The following is a 22,216-nucleotide window of genomic DNA, read 5'->3' on the forward strand; positions in this document are numbered from 1 at the left end:
GAGCGAACAAATAAAAAAAGGAAAACATACATCACCCAGCATCCTAGCGACCCGATTCCGTGTACTTATGGAAATTCTACGAAATCTTCCGGGCTATTTAAGTCTCACAGCGGTCATGAATTTCATTTTCGTAATTCTACACATTCCGATCAATGTCGTTTAATGCACCAATAATGCAGCCGACCTGTCGATTAACAACGGCAGATTGGTCACGTGAATTCATCGAATCATTTTTCCAAAGCAGTAGAAGTAAACCAACCGAAAACCTGAAACTAATTTGGAAATCAGTCACATTTCACTCCGTCAAAAGCCCCTTCCTTTCTTACTGCACGAAATAGTTTATTGGCCAGATGTGTCTTTCCTAGTCAGTAAGTTCGCGCCCTTACCACTGCACTCTCTGGTGCACTAAGAACTGGAACCAGGACAATAAAGTTCAAGTGAACTCGTCAAGTTTCGCTCGGTTCCTGTTTCTTCAAACAAATTTGTATACGAATCCTCTTAGATAAGCTTACATGACATTCCCTAAAATGCGTATTCCTCTTCATACATACTGAATTTATGCTATTCTATAGTAGGTTATAGTTCTTGGCTAGTACCTTGTCTCGTTGTCAGTCGGAATAAACTAACCAAACCTCATATTGGCGCTTAAGATTAGTGTTTTTTGATGTTTCTTCATAAAATGTAGCCAACGGCTACCATCGCTCTGTCCCAATTGATGTAGGTCAGACATCTGTGTCTTATTGTGGAGATGGTTCTTCAGTAGCTTCTAAATAAAACACAGAAACAGACTACCCAGATTATCCGCACAACAGAGATGGGTAGCACAACGAATGAGTGCACTCATGTATGAGTTAGTCCAAATGATGGTAGGCGTGCAGTGTTTGTTTCTTAAATGATGAAAATGCATTCAAATATCCAAAAGTCTTCTTGCATTCGTCCCAAATTAGTGATTTCTAGGAAGTGTGAAGCAGAGACCATTTTGTAACAAAGCTGTTGGTGGATGCTGAAAAAACAGACTGCTTCGGCTCGATAAATGCGAACTTCATGGCTTGATGCATATAGCAACCCTCATAGAAATGGATGGCTTCTTTTCGAAGAAAGTCTGAGTATTTCTACAATATCAGGTTTTCTAAATTTGGCAATAGTGAATTACATCCAGAATGAATTTTTTTCTGAAAATAACAAAACATTTCTTAATGTAGCCTCAAAAGCATGCGCATATCGTTCTCAAACATGATAGCTGCAAATACCGCTAATCATCTGTTGCCGTCTCATCCTATCAGACGTCATATTTTCCTTTATTTTCAGTATCAAAAGTTTTGAACGCCCTCTATCCGTTAAATCATGCAACTGCAAGTTTCTCTAACTCTCGGCGTCAAATTCACGTTGCAAACAGTCACTTCAGCTAATCTTGTAGCTCGACATTTGCCTTACCAGGGGTCCTATCGGTAATGGGCACCCAATATAGGGGTCCGTAACTGCTGAAGAGACGCTACGCACAGCATTTTGGCTAATAATCCAAGCTGTCTTCACAAGGTTTACCGTTCCTGTGTATTCAACCAATGAAAACTGACTTTACTCTGTCCTCGCATGAAACGTTTAGGCTGAGTAAAATTTAGGGATTAAAGTGATTTAACAGGCTCGCCGTGTCAGTTCTCTCTTGTAAACACATGGACCTACGGTAAATGAGGTTGAGGCTGGATGGCGAACTTGGATGTTAACGTAGGCATTTAGCATCACTTCACAATTAATTAAGAATATCTCAATTGACACTCCGTAAAGATTTTGCCGACACGTCACATTTTATCAGCACGTCGCATTTTATCAACTCATTATGGTTACACTCTATCCACCAACCAGTTCGAAAGGTACACTGGGTGTGGACATCTTCCAGATAAAGACACAGCAACTTTTCCGAAAGGGTGTCCTGTCTCTTTGGAACCATATTTACTGTATTTCCCTCGGCCAACGAATGATACTTTTGAAGAAACGTGATCGATTTTTAGGGTTTTTGTTTTATCATGCCTGCCATGGCCATGTGCGCTGCGTAAAAATGTAGATGACTATCCGTTGAACCGTTTGTAGCTTGCCAGACATTCAAGCGTTCTGACGCATTGAACCGCTGTGACTCGACACCATGAATTTCTTATCACAGATGTGAAGCACAGCGCCTACGTATCGGGAATTCCGAAGAAGGATAAAAAGTTGAACGCATCAGATATTCGGAAACACTGATGAAGCTCAGTGGAGTATGACGCCAATTTTTGATTGGAATCAGGTGTAGACTAATCGAGCAGTTCAGTAAAACGACCTGTGTGCACAAGATAAGTGTACTTGCACATCCACAACCACAAGAATTTGGGAATAATTTGATTAGTTGATGGACCTAAAGCACAGCCAAAACAAATGCCAAATCAGGTGGGAACATTAGGTAAATTTGTTAAAGCTATATTAATGTACTTTCGTGGCCCTATATACCGTTAGTTGAACTCTGTCGTCTGCGAATCAACGTATTGCGGGAATGAACAAGACAGGTCAAATATAAAGCTCAGAAAGGAACGGTCGTTTACGGGTGTTGGAGGCCGCTCCAACAAGAACCTAAATATTACTTTTATTGGCCCTTGAAGCTTTAATGACAATAATCTGTTAAAAGAATTGAAAGAACACGAAGAATATTTTGTAAACTGATCAGGTTGATTTGATTTCGGTGTTGCAGTCTGTCAAGGGTAAGTAAGTCACAGAGGAAGAAAAAATATTTGGACCGTCCTTGGGTGCGGCCCCTTGTCAATAAAGGCTGATTGGACCCTCCAATGAAGACTTGCATTATTCGTATGTGTCCCTATTTTGAGAATTCGGTTAGAGCCTTTATCACAACACGTTCCACATAAGGGAGCGTTTTTTGTATTCAACTTCCATTTGAACGGTAGTTTAAAATAATGCAGTAATTTCGAGCCATTATGCCCTCACAATAGGCTCATCTTCCCATGGCACGTGATAGTACGCTGTTGCTTTGTTGCATCGTGAATTGCAGCGTACAACAGGTGACAGATAGGCTTCTTGACATTCACAAATAAATGATTAATTGGACGTTTAGCAGCTCACTAGATTCATTTGTTTATCGTAGCAAAATCAGTTAACTGGAAGTCTTGTTATCGGGCTGTTTGACTTGTGGACTAAATGCTGTCAGTAGAGAGACCAACAGTGCCATTCCAAAAGTGAATACCCAATAAAACGGCAGCTCTGAACTGTTGTACCAAAGAACTGTTGTTTGGCGCTAATGATCTAGTCTATACACAATATGTCTCGTGGAAGACTGGAAACCATTATTCAAAGGGAGTTCTCTAAGTAAAAAGAAAATGTGAGCAATTGCAACACAGAACACAAGAGCATTAGGTTTATTAGTCGGTAACTAATTAGTAGCGCAACAAATCATAATTAAGAAAACTCAGATAACCAAATTGTGACGGAAAAAACTACGGACACGTTTGTTTGATAATGCGATACTCGCATTCCCAAGTTGAAGCAACTCCATAGGGTCGGAGTTCATCTCACAATACCCGATGAAACACTCAAATCAACAAACACTGAACAGGCAAGACTTTCTGATTTCTGATTTCCAGCAGAATTCTCACAAAGGAATGTTATATATTAAGCAGTCAGGTTTATAGGTGAATTATCAATTTATCATTAACAAAGCTTGTACAGTATCCCTTCAAGTAGGTCAGCCCCGCCTTGGCTCGGATTAGCACAAATATGCTGTTAACTAAACCTTTAATGCGCCTACAGTCGACGGTTTTCGGTAGTACAGGTGAAAGGCAGAATAACGTAACGCACCATAAATTAGTGTTTCTTGGTTTATCAATACTCAAAGTTGATTTGTTTATCAGGTGAGAATACTTCGTCGTGACAGTTTGTCATATTATTAGTTCTTATTAAAGTTTAACCAAAAGAAAGAAGGCTATTTAGTAATGACTCTGATGAAATACTCCGTCAGTGTATATGGACCACGGATAGAAAAAAGAATCTTGAACCCCAAACACTCGTATCAGACAAATTGTGGAATTCTGCCCATTCCCTAAGAGGGTTGGGGAAAAGCGTGGTGAAATGAAGCATTATGTTCCCGAGGGAAATGCATACAATAGGTCCATGATCGAACACCATATATCTAGAGCCCGTACGTCAAGATATCTTCTGAATGTTCCTCGAAGAGTCTAGTGCTGTACCGAGTTGTCACAAGTATTCAGCAATCAGATCATCATTTACCAGTAAAAAATCAAACTTCGTACGTATCTATACATGCCGTCCACAACAGGTGTGTTGACCCATTTAGCGATATTCCACACTCTGAGATATCGCTTCTAATCTGCATCAGTCATACAGGAAACCTGCGACAAATGATGCAGCTGTAATCATGAGCTACGTAGTTAAGAGTAGGATGCAAACGAATACAGTACGTTACATTCGCGATGCAGTAATTCAAGGTTAGAAATATGATGAGTTAAGCGAAATTAGACATACCCACGTGGTACTTCTGTTGACTTTGTCGTAAGTGTCCCTCCAGGTTGATCGGATCCATCTAAAATCCACTGGGTTCTAGTTCAAAAATTTTCCAAACCAAAGCGTGCGGAATTCACGATAAGCGTTACACACACATCTTAATGCACCCATTTGTGGTTCTACATTTTGAGTACGAGAAAACGCGATTGTTAAATATTTCAAAAAATTTATTTAAAGTGGTATTTATCTTCATGTTTAAGGGCTACTGATCAGCTTCATGAACTATCTTGCTTAACTACAGCGTCATATCATACTTGATTACATCAAATCCACTTCGTTCCAAAAAATGTCCAGTAGCATCTGGATATAATAATTGTTCACAGAACGATCACACGCTGGTTTCAAGTGAGTGTGTTACTAACCATGCAAGTTATTTTGTTTCCGAGGAGCTGGTTCACGCACTGACAAGCTTTTAGTTTGCATACAAAGGGGACACTCTTTGGCATTCACAAGTACCAAGTCATTCTGCATTTTAAGCCAGTTTGCGAGGCAGCCACGGCCAACGTAGGATACGATATCTCACATGAATCAGACATACTGAATTAAAAATCACTGTGACTACAGAAGACTATCATCCCGACGTTACGTTCGTATACGACTTCCAGTTTTTGTTCATCCATACACGCACTTTCACATAGGCCACATTGATTTGCATTTTGCCACTGCACCTTGTTGTGTCGTTCCGGTGTGCATGATGATCTGCGTTCAAACTAGCTGATGCATGCATGCATGCATGCATGCACATGAACGTACCACACCACATTCGATCTTACATGAATCACAAGTTGGGTCCGCTAACTGAAACGTCTTCTTTCACACATACACATCTTTCTGTGCCCGAATCTTGCATATATTCTCGCCCGCGCGCTGCCCATCGGTTCAAAACATACACATAGTCAGCAAAGTCGTGTGCATTCATCAAAATGACCTAAACCAGTATCAACTGGAGAAAGAACACCCTCTCACTCACGTACCCATTAACCGTTCAGTTGTTTTATCCGCTTTTGTCCAACAGAACATAAACAAATCAAGCGGAACTTTTGACGACTTGACCCAAGTGTTCTGCCAGTTAGTTCCGCTTGGCATTTTTGCCTCTTAAAAGATAGATCACGATTTTATTTCGTTGTCTTCTAGAGGTAGCTGCCCTCAATATGTCCAATTCAAACTGATGATAACGAGTGGACCGCCAGGAATCAAAACAAACTGACGGTGTAATAAAAAGGAGAAACTTGCACAACCCAAACCGAAGACCTTTCCGAAGATAGATTAGTTCTCTCTTATACACCTGATGTTAAATCAGCCAGTTGCATACTTACTTAGTTTCGACGGAAAGTCGGACCGAATCCATGGGATCTGTCGTTTATAGTAACTATATGCTTCCGAAGGGTTTTCAGTGACCCTGCGAGTAGTGTGCTAAGTCCAGACAAGGCTCTAAGATATACACAATTACTTTGCCGTCTAGCACAAAATAAATGAAGCCCATCAAATTCTACTGCGCCCTTAGATAAAGAGGGAGGTCACAACATCGTGTCGCCTCGTTCGCATAGATCGCACACTAACTTCAGCGTGAGAAGGAAGTCTCTTGCAGACTTCAATTGGAGCAGCTCTCTTGGACGAGATCTCACGTACAGTAGAACCTTAGCTAAAAACGTGCACTTCATGAACACCAAACTTCCTGGAGGCTGGCATCCTAATGAAGCCCATGAAATAAGATGTCAAGTAGCACATTTAATACAAGGCAAAGGATGCGTCACACTTAGGCATCTAAACCACACACCTACACCTCATCTCCGTCTAATGGACGCATGGCGAAATCCCCTCAGTGGACGTCTGGTGTAACTCTGACAGTGAACCAGACGATAGCGTCTACTGCTGGATTTCGATGTAAATTATCGGAACATTGACGGGCTTGATAGACGAGGGATGCAAATGATTGAGATTGCATATCTCAAGACGAGCTTGAACTATCAACATCCAATCCACCGGATAGGAAAAGCAAATTTACTTGTGCTGTCTGAGACACCCAGGATGAGGGTTAGAATGCAGATGGATCACGGTGTATACGGATGTTGACAAATCGGTATGCTCTCATGGCCCTCATCAACGATGTAAATTTTGGGCGAACCGCCGCATTATACGGCCTGACAGTTACATCGAAAAGCCACTGCTTTAACTCCCCCACTTGTCAGTTAATTCTGAAATTATGGATCTGACTTGTAAGTTGGCATCTCGAGTCGTCCCCAATCAGTCATCAGTGTGATGCCTCTTTTTCATGCAGTAAATAATGAAGTCATGTTTAACGTAAAACGGTACGCGTCACTTCCCTTTTTCAAGAGCTTACTGAAATCATGTTCGGTCAAGCTGAAGACTAAATAAATTACTTCGACATATTGAAGCTAATCAAAAATTGCGCGAGAATAAAACCACGACAAACCTGGTCAGTCTATTGTTTCTCCATCGAAATGTCCTGGTGAAATATGGTGCAATCTCCCCAATGTTTCCTTAAAAGACACATTGAATCTAACAAAGGACGTGCCTTTTCCTCCTGAAGCGGTCCAACTCTCAATTGGTTTGCCAGTTAATAGTGCACAAGATACAAGGTGCGAAATTCCTTCCTACACTAGGAGTAGGTTAATCACTGTACTTGACTTTCATCGCTGGTCTTTGCTCACGTTGTTGCTGACCGTATTTTAGTGCTTCAGCTTTCTTTGGATTTGGAAATTATTAGACTAGAGAGAACCCGATTTGTTTAAAGTGGCTGAGCTTCAGCGAAAAAACTTGGATATTCAAGACAAACCGATGGTTTTCGGCCAGTAGTCAAAACGCACTTTGAAGTACTTTATTCCCACTCATTATCAACGACATGCCAGTTGGATGGAAGCAGGGCATATCCGGAATACGAACGACGTTAGCAGTATCACCAACAAAGATCAGGCTTTGTGCTCTGTGAAACAGCATCTGTTGAGGAGGCTGACTTATCCACCGTTAACTGTCAAGAAGAATTTCGAAAAATTCAGGACCTACTTACGTGACACTAGCAAACATTGTCTGAAGCTTTTCACTGGCATAATTATGGTGCAGTTCACACCGAATTTCTTGAAACATTGTGATGTCGCTTCCAGTGAGTCCTCCACCTAAAAGCATCCGCTATTGTCATTTGTTTACACCTAGAAGTTCAAAGCGCTTTCACACTCAAGCTTTTCTTTGGGGGATCTCGCTTTGGAGATCGCCACTAGGTTTTCTGAACACCAAAACGGGACCGCTCATTTTGGGATCAGTAATCCCGGTGGTGATTTTTGAACAATCACGTTGTTTCCATTTGTTACAGCTCGGATCGTTATCCCACCTGCTAGACTTTTTCATGTCTTTTTTTCAGGCGTATGTCTTCTCGCACAGGGGGATTATTGCTTTAACGAAAATACTTTCAGTGATGCGTTGCGCATAAAACACACAGAACAGAGTTCCAAACAACCTGTCAAAATGGCAAGAGGAAAGCTTGGATAACAAGCTCTCACTTTTCTTCACTTAACTTTTTATGCGAAGTGTTTCAGAGCTTTTCTTGGTGTAGACATTCAACCTGGTCGTGCGGAAAATTCTACTCGATAAATCGAAAATTCCTGAGCCAGATTATTTGATACGTATAGTGATTTCACTCTAAATTTTGTGAGTACAATAAAATTATCTGACCCTTCGAAGTGCCTATGAAGTTTTTAACAAATATACTTTTTGCATATCAAATTTATGTTGATGACAAACTCACCTGGAACCTTGCCAAACCACCCGTTTATGGTGTTCTTAGGCAGCTGAATGTGCTGAACAAGACGGTCTCATGTTTCAGTTGGTACACTATTCGAAATGCCGTAATACATTGTGTGGATGTAATGCACTACTCATAAGGTAGTTGAAGCTGACCGGCTAAAACATCCGTACACTTTATCGGAAATAAACACACATGAAGCATCTGAGTGGAATACGATTGTTGACAATGGTTTGTCAGACTGAGGCACTGTTTCCCCGACATTTGTCTGAGTTTCCGAAATAAAAAAATTAAATTTTCTTCTAGCGGACAGTGGAAGGTGATTTTCTGGTTGTGGCACGTCAACCAGCTGCAGAATTAATTTCGCTGGTCAGCCTTATTTGTTTGGACATTCATTTTAGCTGAGTGACCGCTCGTGATTAGTTAATTTATTCCGTTTCATTGGTCAACAGTTTCTAAAATTAACCTGAGACTTGAGGAAACACAATGTGACAAAAATATCACAGTGTAGACAAGAAGTACAAACACCATTTCTATAATTCTACAAAACTTTCGGTCTAAACGACCGAACGTTATTTTTGTTGTCAATCTTCCTAGTAAAGCTTCGGAAAAATCCACGGGAAAGAAGTGACAGTTGAACAAAACTGACTGGGAATGCCACTGATATTTTAACGAATAACATTTTCACTCCGCAGACAAAAAGACTAATGTATTCTGTCACCAAGTTGTACCTTTTTCCGATAACGTTCACGTGGTACATTTTCGCAAACTTTGTTTCCCAATCATGAAAGCAACTGGGTTTTCTGGACACCACAAAACGTCTTTGAAGTAGAAACTCTATTAAAATATACACAAACCCAAAGATCTATAGAAATGTTGCATCACGTGTACTTGTCGAGCAGTAAAATCTTCACAATTGTCTGTCCCTCTTCCAGAAAGAATTTACGCAGTAAATTAGACCGCACCCATGGAATAAAGGAATTTAATCCTCAGTTAACTGACGAAAATTCGAGCAGTCTCTTTGTCCGCTTACGAAACGTTGTCGTTGTGTTCGAGAAGTTACCCAAAAATGTGCCACTCTTCGTCAGAATTGTCTCCGTATGGCTATGAGGTTGGGCTTTTAATTATTCTGCCTGGTTTCCGTTGCAAGTAGCCTGTTTGTGCTCTATTGATGGCGGAAAAAGCTGTCATCAAACGCGACTGGGTAGGATGGAAATTGGTACATCGTTTGTTGATTTCAGATTCAGGAAATTGATCATGCGTATACGTATTCTTACTGTTGTTCGTATGTGTGTATGTATAGATTTGTGTTTAATGTTTGAAATCCCATCGCACAGAGTAGACGGGTTTTAGAACACTCCAGCCAGACCGACAAATAGAATAATTTTGTTTGCCGCAGAATCGGACAATGATTAATCAGGTAGTGTACTTCCAACGTTTTTAGGGGGAATTTTGGGTTTGGCGATGTTTGTATTTTCCAGTGTTTGCCAAAAACCCTGTTCTATGGTGATTCTATTCGGACAATGATTAATCATGTAGTGTAATTCCAACGTTTTTAGGGGGGATTTTGGGTTTGGCGATGTTTGTATTTTCCAGTGTTTGCCAAAAACCCTGTTCTATGGGTGATTCTATTTTTGCTACATACCGCACCTTTTGGGCTTAATGTGAGCAGTGAAAAGAGCAGCGGGACTGAGGAGTTATCGGCGAGACCGTAAACCACAGCGCCTTCGCATTCTCCCGGCACACAGTCCCAACTTTTTGATCCGTTCGATTATGTGAGACGCAAGTAGATGATGATGAGCGTTTTGTCCATATTTCCTGGACTATTGTGCGAAGCCGCTTTGCCTTCCTGATTTTGCAACAAAATACCTAAATCTTGAAGGTGGGGCTGCGTTCATTTGCATAAGTCTAGCTCTCGGGTGTCATTTTGTACTGTATCTTCTGGCTATCCTTTTTCTGGTTTCACCTACAAGGGAGTAGAATGTCTCTATCCTACTCTCCCTCACCCGTAAACTGCCCCTTCTTCACCAAGGCTGTGATGTTTCCTGAACTTCCAACATGTTTAACGTTTTTGTGTGTAGTCAACGCCTGCGTATTCGCGATATAGCAATCACATTTTTTAAAGAGGAAGTTGATAAGAATTGGTAGTCCATTGCTTTCAAACGTAATCCGAGAAAGAAACGGTTCAGCTAGTGCGTTTGTTTTGGTCAACCGATCACTTTATATTGTGGTCACAACATCAGCTAACAAAGTCTTTACGAGTTTGAAAACGGACAAAAAATGGTTATGTGCGAAATGTCCGATCGGAATTCAACTGTTACATATTGTTCTTGGTTGGGTGAAAAACTTAAGCATTAAAAGGATCGTGTCACTTATATGCATCCTAACAAGTGCAGGTTTGACGTGACTTAAAACGGACCACATGATGTCAGAGAAGGGGTACGCGTGAAATCAATGAAACCCAGAACGGAGAGAGGAAAAACGATGAAGCCATATGCGGAGTTTTTCGTAAACGTGCAGTGTATTTACATCTTTAAGAATCAGGGCGTTGTTTTCAGTGATAAAATCATAGCCCCTCTGCTTGGTCGAGCTTGGATCAAGCAGCGACGGAGAGACATTAGGAAGTACAATTCAAAAACACTAGCATATAACAAAGGGGCTGTTTAGGTAGGAAGGTACCACTTATCGAAACTGGTACTGTATTCTCTCTGACACTTTGTAACTTCAAAAACGGCTGACGGGTGCCTCTGGCAATCCACTCAATCCTTACTGCCGGTGAAGGTTCATTTTAAACAAAATGACGCTTTTCTTGTGATCTTATCAACATATTGCCCTCGTGTGTGAAAGATAAGTTCAGTCAGTCTCCTCATGCCGTGACTTCGGTAGTAAGCTGTAACCGGGTTTGGGGAATACTGATTTTGTTGGAATCAAATTTTTGATATCCGGCGAGTAAATTACTCGCTCAGTAGCAAACAAGGTGGCTTTAAAGCTTGAAAATGTAACAGCATTCATAACATCCGACTATTTTCTTCTCTGACTACTGACGGGTGGTTGTTACACATTTCCTCTGTGTGTGGGCTTGCCAAACTAAGTGGTCTTCGTTTGCCAGGCACGACATTCAAATTGATTGTTCATCCTTCGTTGAAGGCTCTGGAAAACCTTTGGTCCTGTGGTATACCGACTTTAGGTTACCGCGGATTGACAAGAGCATTGTCTTCAAAAGTGGACCAAACGACCTTTAATCTGCAATTGTTAATAGATGTTGATAGGCGTTTGCTTTTCGTGGATCAACAGCTAAGTAGAACAGTGGTCACCACTTAATTTTGTGCACGCCATCAAATTTCATTATTTTGCACGAAATAATGTGAGAATCTTTGCTCATAATGAAAAGTATCTGTATTGTTGCACCCTGTTTATCCCTCAGCGTTCTACGGTACTGAACCGTGTACAAACGGGCTTGAGCGCTTCCAGTTCCGGGACATGTGCTGCTCCCAACCCTCCTGGTGATTCGACCACGCAAGAGAAGGCCAATGCCCCAAAAGAATTCGAAATAGAATTCGGTTAGTATTAATCTTATTTTCATTGTTATTCACTCTTTTACTTCCAAGATTTGCAAACTTTGAAATCCGCTGTAGGTGTCACCCTTGAGACATCATCGTTGCATAATTGGGGGGTGGCAGCTCAGGTTATAAACTCTAAACTGGTAGCATCACACACGGTAGGACTAAGGAAGTCTAGGGATAAATGTATAGTATCTTCAATAGTTCAAGAATGAATTGCCGACCATGGAATTGGAGAGGTGGCCCACTGCACAGGACACCGGGTCTGATTATATACCACAGAATTTCTGAAATCGGGAGATCTATGAGGTCTATGAGATTAGTGTTCGTTAATTGCCAATGCTCACGTATCTATTCGGAGCAGGTTTCCGAAATTTCCGCTACCATTTGAGTTAAAAAATACCAGTTTGATATTATCTGAATTGTTCTTCCTTGTCCACTTGAGCAGTTTGGCTAACAGTATATGACATCTTGAACTCCGTGGCTATCCAGAGGCTGGTTTCCTCATCCAACTCTGCCGCATTTTATTTGTTCCTGTATGAATTGGCTATAAGATCGTTGACCGGATCAACGTAATATGGATGTAAGTGTTTTTAGTCACGTGACGAAGCGAGGATATGCATGGTGTGAATACGGGCTAATAGACTTTATTCATCCACTCACTGCTTCCCAACATGCCTCTGAGGAATGTGAGCTTGAGGCCGCGGATACCAGCGGAGAAACCTCTGAACCACCAAAATTTTTTTATTACTCGCTTTAACTTGTGTGCTTTCTCCTTACCATGGGCAATTTAACAACTCTGATCAGGTGCTTTCACTTGTAGAGCACCATCACTCTCAAAATACTGTTATCTGTAAAAATATTTAAAAACAAATTTCCAGGTACAATGGTTACTTCCAAACCTGTAGCAGTGAACACTCGGGGTTTTCCTCCACAATATCACTGGATTTTGATCGACTAATTTGGGGCGAAGCGTGTCCAGGTTAATAACAGGAGCGTATAAGTTGGACACAATGACAGAAAGCTGTTCGTTGCATCTCACATTGTGGTTTGACTGCCACTAACCAGGATATCGATGTAAACCTCGTTCATTCGACAAACCGAAACGGACCTCGAATTAGCAGCATACATTGATCACATTCTCCAAACTTACTTCCATGCACAAACCAGAATGTAACCAATTGAAACGGCACACAGAATGTTTACCATGGAGCATTACAGGCGGTCGAAAGGAGCCTCATGCCTTGTAAACATCAGTTGCCGATTTTCTCGAACCGTCTGTGTAATCTATAAGTGAGCGGTCTCTCCGCACTCACCTCTCAATAAAGGCGGAAAACCTTCGGATCAGGCCTCTCTGAAGCTTTTTGTTCACTAAGATTTTTCAGCACAACACGTGGTTTGCAATTGCCTTTCTTCTTACGTCTAATAATTGATTTGATCAGGTTGTTTAGTTACTTTCGAAAATTCAGGACTGCAGTCCTAACTAAATGTCCCTTTTTACAGTGGAACCTCAAAAGCCACATCTTTGAAGGGTCCCCTTGTAGAATGGTCAGTTTGTTGTCAGTTTTCATGATCTTTGAGAATAAGGTCAAAGACTATATTCCAACCCACGTTATGAAATCCATATTAGGTCTTTTGAAAAGTCTTTGAATCTCCAGAAATAGTCCAACATAGTCACCTTCATCTATCGTCTGAAGCACCGCACTTTCGCGACTTTGATCTGGGTTATGGCAACGATGGGCTTGCGCGGAATATTCGAAGATGGGTTTCTGTCTAGTCACGTTTTCCACGTTCTCGTGGCCACATGCTAACTGTATTGCTTATACCAGCGCACACACTGGAACTTGTACAATCAAAACGCCTAACTAGGCGTACATTTGGAACGCTTTGCTTCTATCCAGGGATCATAATGTTTACATGCTTACGTCCGTTTATCAGGAACTATGAAGGCAGAATATTGATTTGTGTTCAAGAATTAGGCATTCTGTTTCGGTGCAGGTTGAGCTGGACGCAGCTCAAGTGACAAACACATTTGGAAAGGAATAAGTTCTTATGAGTAGGTGGACCTCATATTCGTAAACAAGTACAAGATATCTGCACTCAGATGACGTAGAATGACAGATTGGTTTCGAATCTTAACTTAGACTGTTCAGTGACGGTTTAACCGTTTGCCTCTTCTATGTTTTGAATGGGTGATTTATTTGTTGTTGAGATCGAAACACGTCGTATGCACATAAGATGAACCTCGCAATAAACGGTTATAGTGGGGTGTAGCTCCACGACACTAACCATCGGTACACTCACCACTTTTATCGGTGATGAGTGATACGATGGGTAACAAAGTAATTAGTAGCTAACTGTAAGAGAAGCAACCAACTAACAGTCGTCAGTCCCATCCAAGAACTTCCCTGGTCGACACTTTCCCCACTTCCTTCTCTGCATCAGTCGACCAGTACGATGACGATGCGTTTGATCCTATCATCTGATGTGTAAACAATTGCCATGCTAGAGGGTTAGATTCAAATGAGCGTCGCAAAAATACGAAAAGGAACGGAAGGTGCGTTTCGGCATTTTAAGAAAAAAACGGTCCTACTTAGTGAGCACTGGAATTACCTGGCAAACCGTACTTTGCTACACTCTAACCATCGATCTCACACCACTCACGGGCTGTGCAGCTACTCTACACTGAGACTGTGATCCAAGTCGCGCAGAACCCGAACGGCCTGCAGAACCGACCTGTGCCGGACGCAATATTCGTTCAGATGTGATCTAGGTAAATAGCTGCCATGCCACCCAAAAGAAAGCACGAGGGCTGAGATATTGCCCAGCTACCCAAGCCGCAGCAATAACAGCAGTCGAGATGCTAAGGTTGGATTCGAACCTTGGGCCTTCAGGTCAGTAATTATGCGCTTCAATCACTCAGCCATCTCGAGTTCAGTGTACGCGTCTGTAGATGAATCACAGGACATGTTCATGAAATACACAATATGATATAGTTGTAGACAGATAAAACTAAAGCGTTAAATTGAATAGTTGGCGTTGAAATGCTTACTTTTGGATGATGTGAAGTCACTCTTAAACAGCAGGATGTCTTCTGGGTGGTTCCAAGCAATTGTATCCCCGAAAATTGCACGGGAAGCACGTGGCATGCTACGAAGATACTTAGAAAGCTTTCTTTTCTCGAAGATAAACCCTAAGGTTTTCATGTATAGCTCATAGCTCATTTTTATAATCTGGACGTTTAGAGCTGGCACAATTTAAAAGATTACATATCAGTGGGTTTTTCTAGGTTGGATTGCTTGAACGCTCATGATCGCCCATCAGGAAGCACTTTTTACTCGAACTTGTCCGAAAAAAGGTGCGAAGATTTTAAAATGCCGACTAAATCATCAACGAAGTATAACGCTTAGTTAAGTATAATCCGTCGTTATGACTGAGGTACACAACGTAAATTAAAGCTCTACCGAAGCCTCAGCCTAGATTGAGGCCAATCCCCCCGCAGTGACATGTCTTTGGTTCGTTTATCCGAACATAAGCAAGAAAGTTAATTCACCGACTCAATATTTTTCAACCTTGCAATCTTTTTTTGGAAAACAAAGCCTGTTTCGCTGCCTCGTCACACTTTTGTAACGAACTCAAACCCAGTTCACTCAAGATTCGGCTCTTTCCCTCACTGTTTGGGAAAGTTATGCACCATCTTGTTACCTAAGGCAAGGTAGATCACCTTTTGTCGCGCAAAGCCTAATGTACTCTTAGGTGATATGTGTAGATCGGTACTTAAATAAAAGTGTGACATGGGGAGCGACAAGCTAATAAGGGTTTTGTTCACTACGCCCCGAGTGGTTTGAACAAGATGATGAAACAGCTGCTCCGGATAAGCACTAATTCATCGGAAGCGCAGAATGCCAATTATGACCGGTCCATTTTACATGTAGCAGATGTGTTTGGTGAAGTTTGGTGCAAACGGGTAGGTTGCCATGCTTTCTGGCTTTCGCCTTCGGACTTGTTATACAATCTACATACAGCTAACTAGAACTACTTTCTCTCAGGACACCGCACGCACATACACGCGTGTGCTACCGTTAAATCTAGCTGACCAGTTGAACGCACATGCGCCGGCTGTGTTCACCAGGTCAGCTGATTTTAGCCCAACCGAACAAATTGCTCCACATCTTCCACCTCCTATGTGAAGGCGATCGAATGTTAAATGACACATGCACACGAACTGCCACAGCAACCGGACGGACGCACGCTCATGTGCGTCCGACTTGCTTGGGCGCGTGGCCTAAAGTAAATTTCCCGGAGCGCTGCAACTATAAGCGTGCGTAGGTGCGTTTTGCATTATGATACATGGATTAGTTACTCTAGTCGACTCTCAGGATACTTTCGACAGAAGGTACCAGTAGAGAGGCCACTTGCTGCCCAAATATGTGTTCTGATGAAACCCTATTTAGACTAGTATTGATGATTCGAGTACTTTCTGTCTAACATGTTTACCTCAAAAGAAGCAGGATGTGTCTCGCCAAGAAGACCACGCTGTCGGGTCTGACGATGTCTTGTGTCAGTTCTTTGGCTGAACAAATATTACCGTCGTTCGAAAAATCTAACTTGATACTCACTTGGTACTTATAAGGGAATGACCGTTGAATTGGGATAGATTCTGCTCGGGGGCAAATCTGCGAGTATTCTGACATCGGTTCCTATGAAACTCACGGTTTTCGCACCGCGTAGGAACAATATTCTATTAGCTCAACTCACCGAGCATTGGCGCCGGTCGTTTTCGTTAGAATGCATGTCGAGTGTTGCGTGTTATTTACCTCTAAGGTTATGTGCTTACTGAAAAACCTAGAAAATCCCCTTTCGGTCTTTTATCTGTCTAATGCTTCATAAACAAAGACGAATGCTAAACATAGCAGAACCCTCACCATGGTAACTGAAGGGAGTGAACCGACTGTATCTGGGTTTCAGTAACAATCGATGAACATGCACCTAAGCTCCGAGGGTTTTTCTGTTGGTGACCTTATACATTTGACATGTGGCATATTACAGACTTGTTTCCATTTCCAATTCTTCATTGGCTATGCCGATCTTCATAGTAAGTGTGGTAAGGAGAAGAGCACATCAAATGGTGCACTGTAAATGCCAAACGATTTGTTGCCAAGATCGGTTTGCAAGAGCGTGGGAAGACCGACTCCGTCATAGATGTTTGTTTGAAGATGCAGTTATTCCAGTTTCGAAAAATGAGCCAAAGTTGGCAAAAGGCCAGTAACCCAAATTCGGACAGTTTTCTTGGGGTTTTGATTTAGCAGGTCAGAATACAAATGTTCTGATTTGTACTTTTACGGCAATTTGTTAAAACGATTCAGAATGACCCAGTGAGACTTACGAATCCCAAGGAGGGTCACATTTAGGATTTTGACGAACAACCCGCTGTTCAACTCTGTCTTCTATATTCTAAGGAGGTAATCTGAATCCGTGAGGTAAATGGTGGAGAAATTTCGAAACATCCACCTTTAGTAAACAGAGTTATCCATAAACAGACAACACCGGACCGGAATATGGAGAATGGGCTTAATTATCTCTAAGGAAGGATACTGGATAGGATTCCAGACAGGTGAATTGTACACAAACCCAAGGGCACAGAATTTAATTTGTTACAACTATTAAAACTAAGTGTCTCAGAGAGAGATCGTTACTCAGGAAATTCTCACCCAGGTCCTTCTTGGGTTTACAAGGAACGAAAAATAAGCGAATTGTGCCGGCAAAACCTACCAGATGTTTATGGGATCTATGTAGGATTGAAACTTTGCCCATTTCTTTTGTGCAAACAATTATGTCTTTGCTCAATCCTCCAAATATTGATTAACGACAAAGCGCAAAAAACAACTCTAAATATTCGCCCTGTTGTGGCTTGCCGACAGAGCGTTTCGTTGGCTTTAAATTCAGCGCATGAATGATGGTCCTCTTTTACACAACCGAAACAGTGTGAATGACGATTTTAACCTGTAGTCGAACTTGGAACACAACGGTTGGTGTTTTTCTGGCCTCCGGAAAACCGTACTCATGTTTTGACGCGGAAAAAAAATAAAATATTCGCGACTGATTTCATTACGAAAAGACCGGACAGGATTTGTTGATCGAAGATTTTTGGGATGTTTTGTTTATTTTTCGTCTCCAACTTCCCTATTCACTTGTGATTTATGTGCGTAGGCAGATTCAGATAAATTTTCAAGTCGAGACGGGTTGTTGATTCCGTGGCATAGTGTTTTTGTGATTAGAGGTTGCAAAACTGACCTACACTATTACTTGGAAAGTGCTGTCTTGCTTCATTTTTTCAACTATGCTTTCACAAACTGACGATGTTTCCCATGCACATTATTCGAATCATTCTACTTTAGGTAGTTATTCCGTTATGATTTGAGACCAAGACAAAACAGATTCTTCATAAAATTCGGCATAAGAATGGTATGAAGCGTTAATCAGAGCACCCTCACTGGATGATGAGGAGAACCACTCAGTCTACAAACCTCTAGTAGTTTTACGCTTTCCTGTTCCTTCTGGTTTACGTGCCTTAATTTATCCATTCCTGCAAAAGATACGAAGATTGGCATAAATATAGTTTTTGCACATCCTGAATGAGTTTGATCGAAATATTCTTAAGGCTTCTGGGATGGGTGGGGGGTGCAAATTCTTACTGTTGATTCTACGATGAGCTGCGCGAATCCATGCATTGTAATCCTGGAATGAAACGAAGAAGATTATCTGTGAATGTTCGGATATCTGCGTCTCTTTGTAACTTTAGAGTGTTGGCGAAATTTCACCCACTACTTTATGGAGTCATCGCACCATGAGCCTCCACCGATTTTCCAGTGAATACCAATAACAATAAATCAGTGTACCAGGGTCGCTCAAATTAAATTGTAATCCAGAGCAAACGTTATGTCATTCAGGATTTAAAATGGCAGTTTAAAGTTTTGACGAACTAACCATGAGACTCCAGCAAGATTCGATCACATCTGTGTCCGCCTCGCTCGCGTTTGAACAATCCGCCTCCAGTAATGGATGGCCTGCGTACTCAACATCAAAGCCAGAAAGTACCAAACTTGAGCTTTTCCTCATCACATACTTCTACCCATTGTATTTCGCACCTGAACACAAAGGCGGATCAGTGTGAGACAGAATGCTGCTATGGACATGAGTCTCAGATAATACTCAAGTGAAACCTTTGTTTTTATGAGTTCTGGGCCACGTGCACGATGACCCATGGCTTTAATTCGTGCAAAAAACGCGTCTCATCTTTTGCCTCATATGTGCCAACCAGCAGTGACTGCTGTCATACGGCACACCGCCATTTAGTCAGGGGTTTAGTTACAGCTACGATGAGTTCTTCTTATTCATTTTCGTCCCTCCACTCCTTGATCAATTGCTTTCCGATCAAAAAGATATGAATGATCATCTTTTGACTTCTGTATCTTCTGAATGATCCCATATGTTGTCATTCATGAGCGCTAGGAAACTGGTGTTTGTCAGTGCTTCAGCCCAGCTGCCTACAATGGCTCATTTTGGCGGAACAGTTTTTTCGTTACACCAGTTACAATGTTGAGAAGGTAGCAAGTAACGTTCATAAAAGTGGAACCGAAACTCCCAACCACGCACTGTCCGAATGCTGACGAAACGTTTGCAGTTCTATTGCAAATTGGAGCGAACAGATCATCAACCATCTGGTAAACCAGGAAAGAATTGGAACAAATCGATATCGTGAACTGTTAACTGAACTACGTGTATGTACGCTTAGAAAGCATGCCGTTACTGCACCTTTGATTAGGTCACCTTGATAGTTCCACCCGTTTTTAGCACAACTAAACGTCCTGACTTTTATGAAAACCCTAACACTACGTTGCATTATACCACCGCACACAAGCGAAGAAGAGTACACATATGTGTGTGCCTGCCATACCCGGTCTGTCCACTCGATTGCAGCATGCATTCATATGCGTTTAGATGTATTTATATTCAGCGGAGTACCCGCAGTTCGTAGCACGAACTGACGTGCATTAGTCTTTGAAAAAGATTTCCCACGGTAACCGAAACGTGGATTCCACATCGCTGTGTTTTGACTTGTCTCTGAGTCCCTACAGAATAAAAGAAAATCGATCTACAGAGATTTTTGGTTCATTCGGGAATAGACTGATCCGATTGTAGTGGAAAAACCCGGTCGTTCGCGAGCGTACGTTGTTTGTGGTCTGAAGTGAACAACTTAAATAATACTGGAGATAATCGGCTTCCCTTGATTGGCTACGTATTTAGTGAAGCGCCACTGGGAGTTCGTCACATGACTAAAGTATTCTGCAGGGAATCTAATCCTGATGACTGGTAAGCCAGGATCCTTTCGGTCAGCCGCAACATGAAGAAAACGTACGCAATCTCAAAATCCCACATTCATATCGCATCATGAATGATCTGACCGGGTCGCTGAAAGTCAAATGTGGCATATGATGATACTCAGTAAAACATTACCTCTTGCAAAGACTTTTGGACTCCTCACTTGATCAACCGATGAGTCATCGAATTAATTGTCAATGTTTTAAAAATAACAACCATCGTCCTACTAATATGTGGAATAGAGTACACAGAAACAGCATGGAAACTGATCCGTACAAACTATGCGAAATCTCCGGGAAATCTGATGTACTCTTCAGAAGTTGTGAACGGAAATGAGAGCAAACTGACTGCTGAGTTTAGCAACCAAACTGGCAGTCACTTCACTGGACTGTAGATTACTGGACTGAAGAGTATGAGGTCAAAACAACCACAGACTCCACCTGAACGACGTTTACGAAAGGAGAAAGAACAATGTAACGCATGACAAACTGTGATAAGTCGTTAGATATGGAAAGTCCAGATAAACTTATATGATATCAGCCTGATCTATAGAGAGAACAAAAAGAGGAACAGTGGTATTTGTGTGATCTTTCAAGCTGTGGCCTCTGCTGGGAAGAAGCATTAGCTAATTTGAAGAGGTGAGGGCGCTGCTGCTCAGATTTTCCCTCTCGAGTACCCTCCTGGCATGAAAACTCTAAAGACGATCCATGAAACTTACAAATCAGCCTTCATGCAGACTTTTATGAAAACATTTTGATCTCTTTTCCCAAACTTTTCGCCATTTCATCGACCACCGTTCAGTTCAAGCCTTAACCTCCAGGAAAATATCTTGTTACGCGTAGTCTGACAACAAGTTCTATAATATTGCGATGCATGAACAATTCAAATTCCAAGGATAAAAACTACTTATTTCTATACCATCAACAATCCGATTTAAACTATTCCGAATGCAGTGCGCACTGTTTGCCCTCGATATCCGGTGGTTCCATCGGAATTTGGTGTACCCATTGCAGATTTGAGAGAAAAGTGGCGAGAAGGTAAAATGGAAAAAAGTGTCTTTCGACGCCTTCAGTGACATTATTCCTGGGGAGACTAGCGGGGCGAGTTGCAGCTGACATGGGACGCTATCGAAATCATTCTGGAAAGACTGCTCTTCGAAATGGGCTTAATGTACTTCGTTTTGTACGTAAAAGTTAAGCATATTCCGACTGCTTTCACCGTTTTTCGGGCTCTTTTGAGAGTATAGATGTTCACGATGGTAAGGAAACAGGAATGTGAGGAAAACAGTTGGCATTTTAAGGTTAATGCTATCTCGGTAAAAAACTTGAAAAGTTAGGGAAAGTTATAGAATTGGTTAACTTGAATTATTCCATCCAATTTTCAACAGATCGAAGAAGGTAGCGAACAAAGCTTGTTCTCTGTGATTGTTCATCTTGGCTAGTACATCACAAATTTATATGGTTGCAGAAATCACGTGGAAAAGATTAAGATCGGGGTTACGTACACTTTAGAGAAATAGAAGTCAAAGGAAGGAGGGTTGGGTGAGGGGTAAGTCAATGGGTCACGGAGTCAAGTAAGTGACGTTAATGCCAGACAGACTTGTGGGACCAGATGTTTCGTGGGCCAGTTCAAGTTCAGAGGTCGCACAAGTTTCTTTTGGATGCAAAGTTGTGGATCCAGCAGTCGGATTCCTATCGCCTCCGCGATCGATAGTAGTTTGGATCGTACCACTCATGGTCCGTTCAGAGGTACCCGGTATATGATGGTGAAGGCTTGCTCCTTGTCTATGATATGACAGGTTTCGGCCAAGTGTGCTGCAATCGCGCTTGAGCCTGGTTTCTTTCCACTACCACTCAGAGATACGGGATTGTGTTCTCGTATTCTGTCCGACAAATGCCTTGTCGTACGACCAACGTATGATGCTCGGCACGAGCATACGAATGAGTACACACAAAAGCTG

General features: G+C 41.8%; 1 protein-coding gene across 1 annotated transcript in view; it reads left to right on the forward strand.

The window, feature by feature from the left end:
* The window catches only part of T265_11177 (hypothetical protein), a gene marked incomplete at both ends in the record, with an annotated part of 126,235 nt that overhangs the window by 14,257 nt on the left and 89,762 nt on the right, over window positions 1-22,216 (forward strand). Inside the window, one exon of the mRNA XM_009177766.1 lies at window positions 11,739-11,874. Within this exon, the coding sequence (XP_009176030.1) occupies window positions 11,739-11,874 (136 nt within the window). The remainder of the gene's footprint in view (window positions 1-11,738; window positions 11,875-22,216) is intronic.

The sequence above is a fragment of the Opisthorchis viverrini genome (assembly GCF_000715545.1).
Source record: "Opisthorchis viverrini unplaced genomic scaffold opera_v5_460, whole genome shotgun sequence".
Classification (NCBI taxonomy): Eukaryota; Metazoa; Platyhelminthes; class Trematoda; order Opisthorchiida; family Opisthorchiidae; genus Opisthorchis; species Opisthorchis viverrini.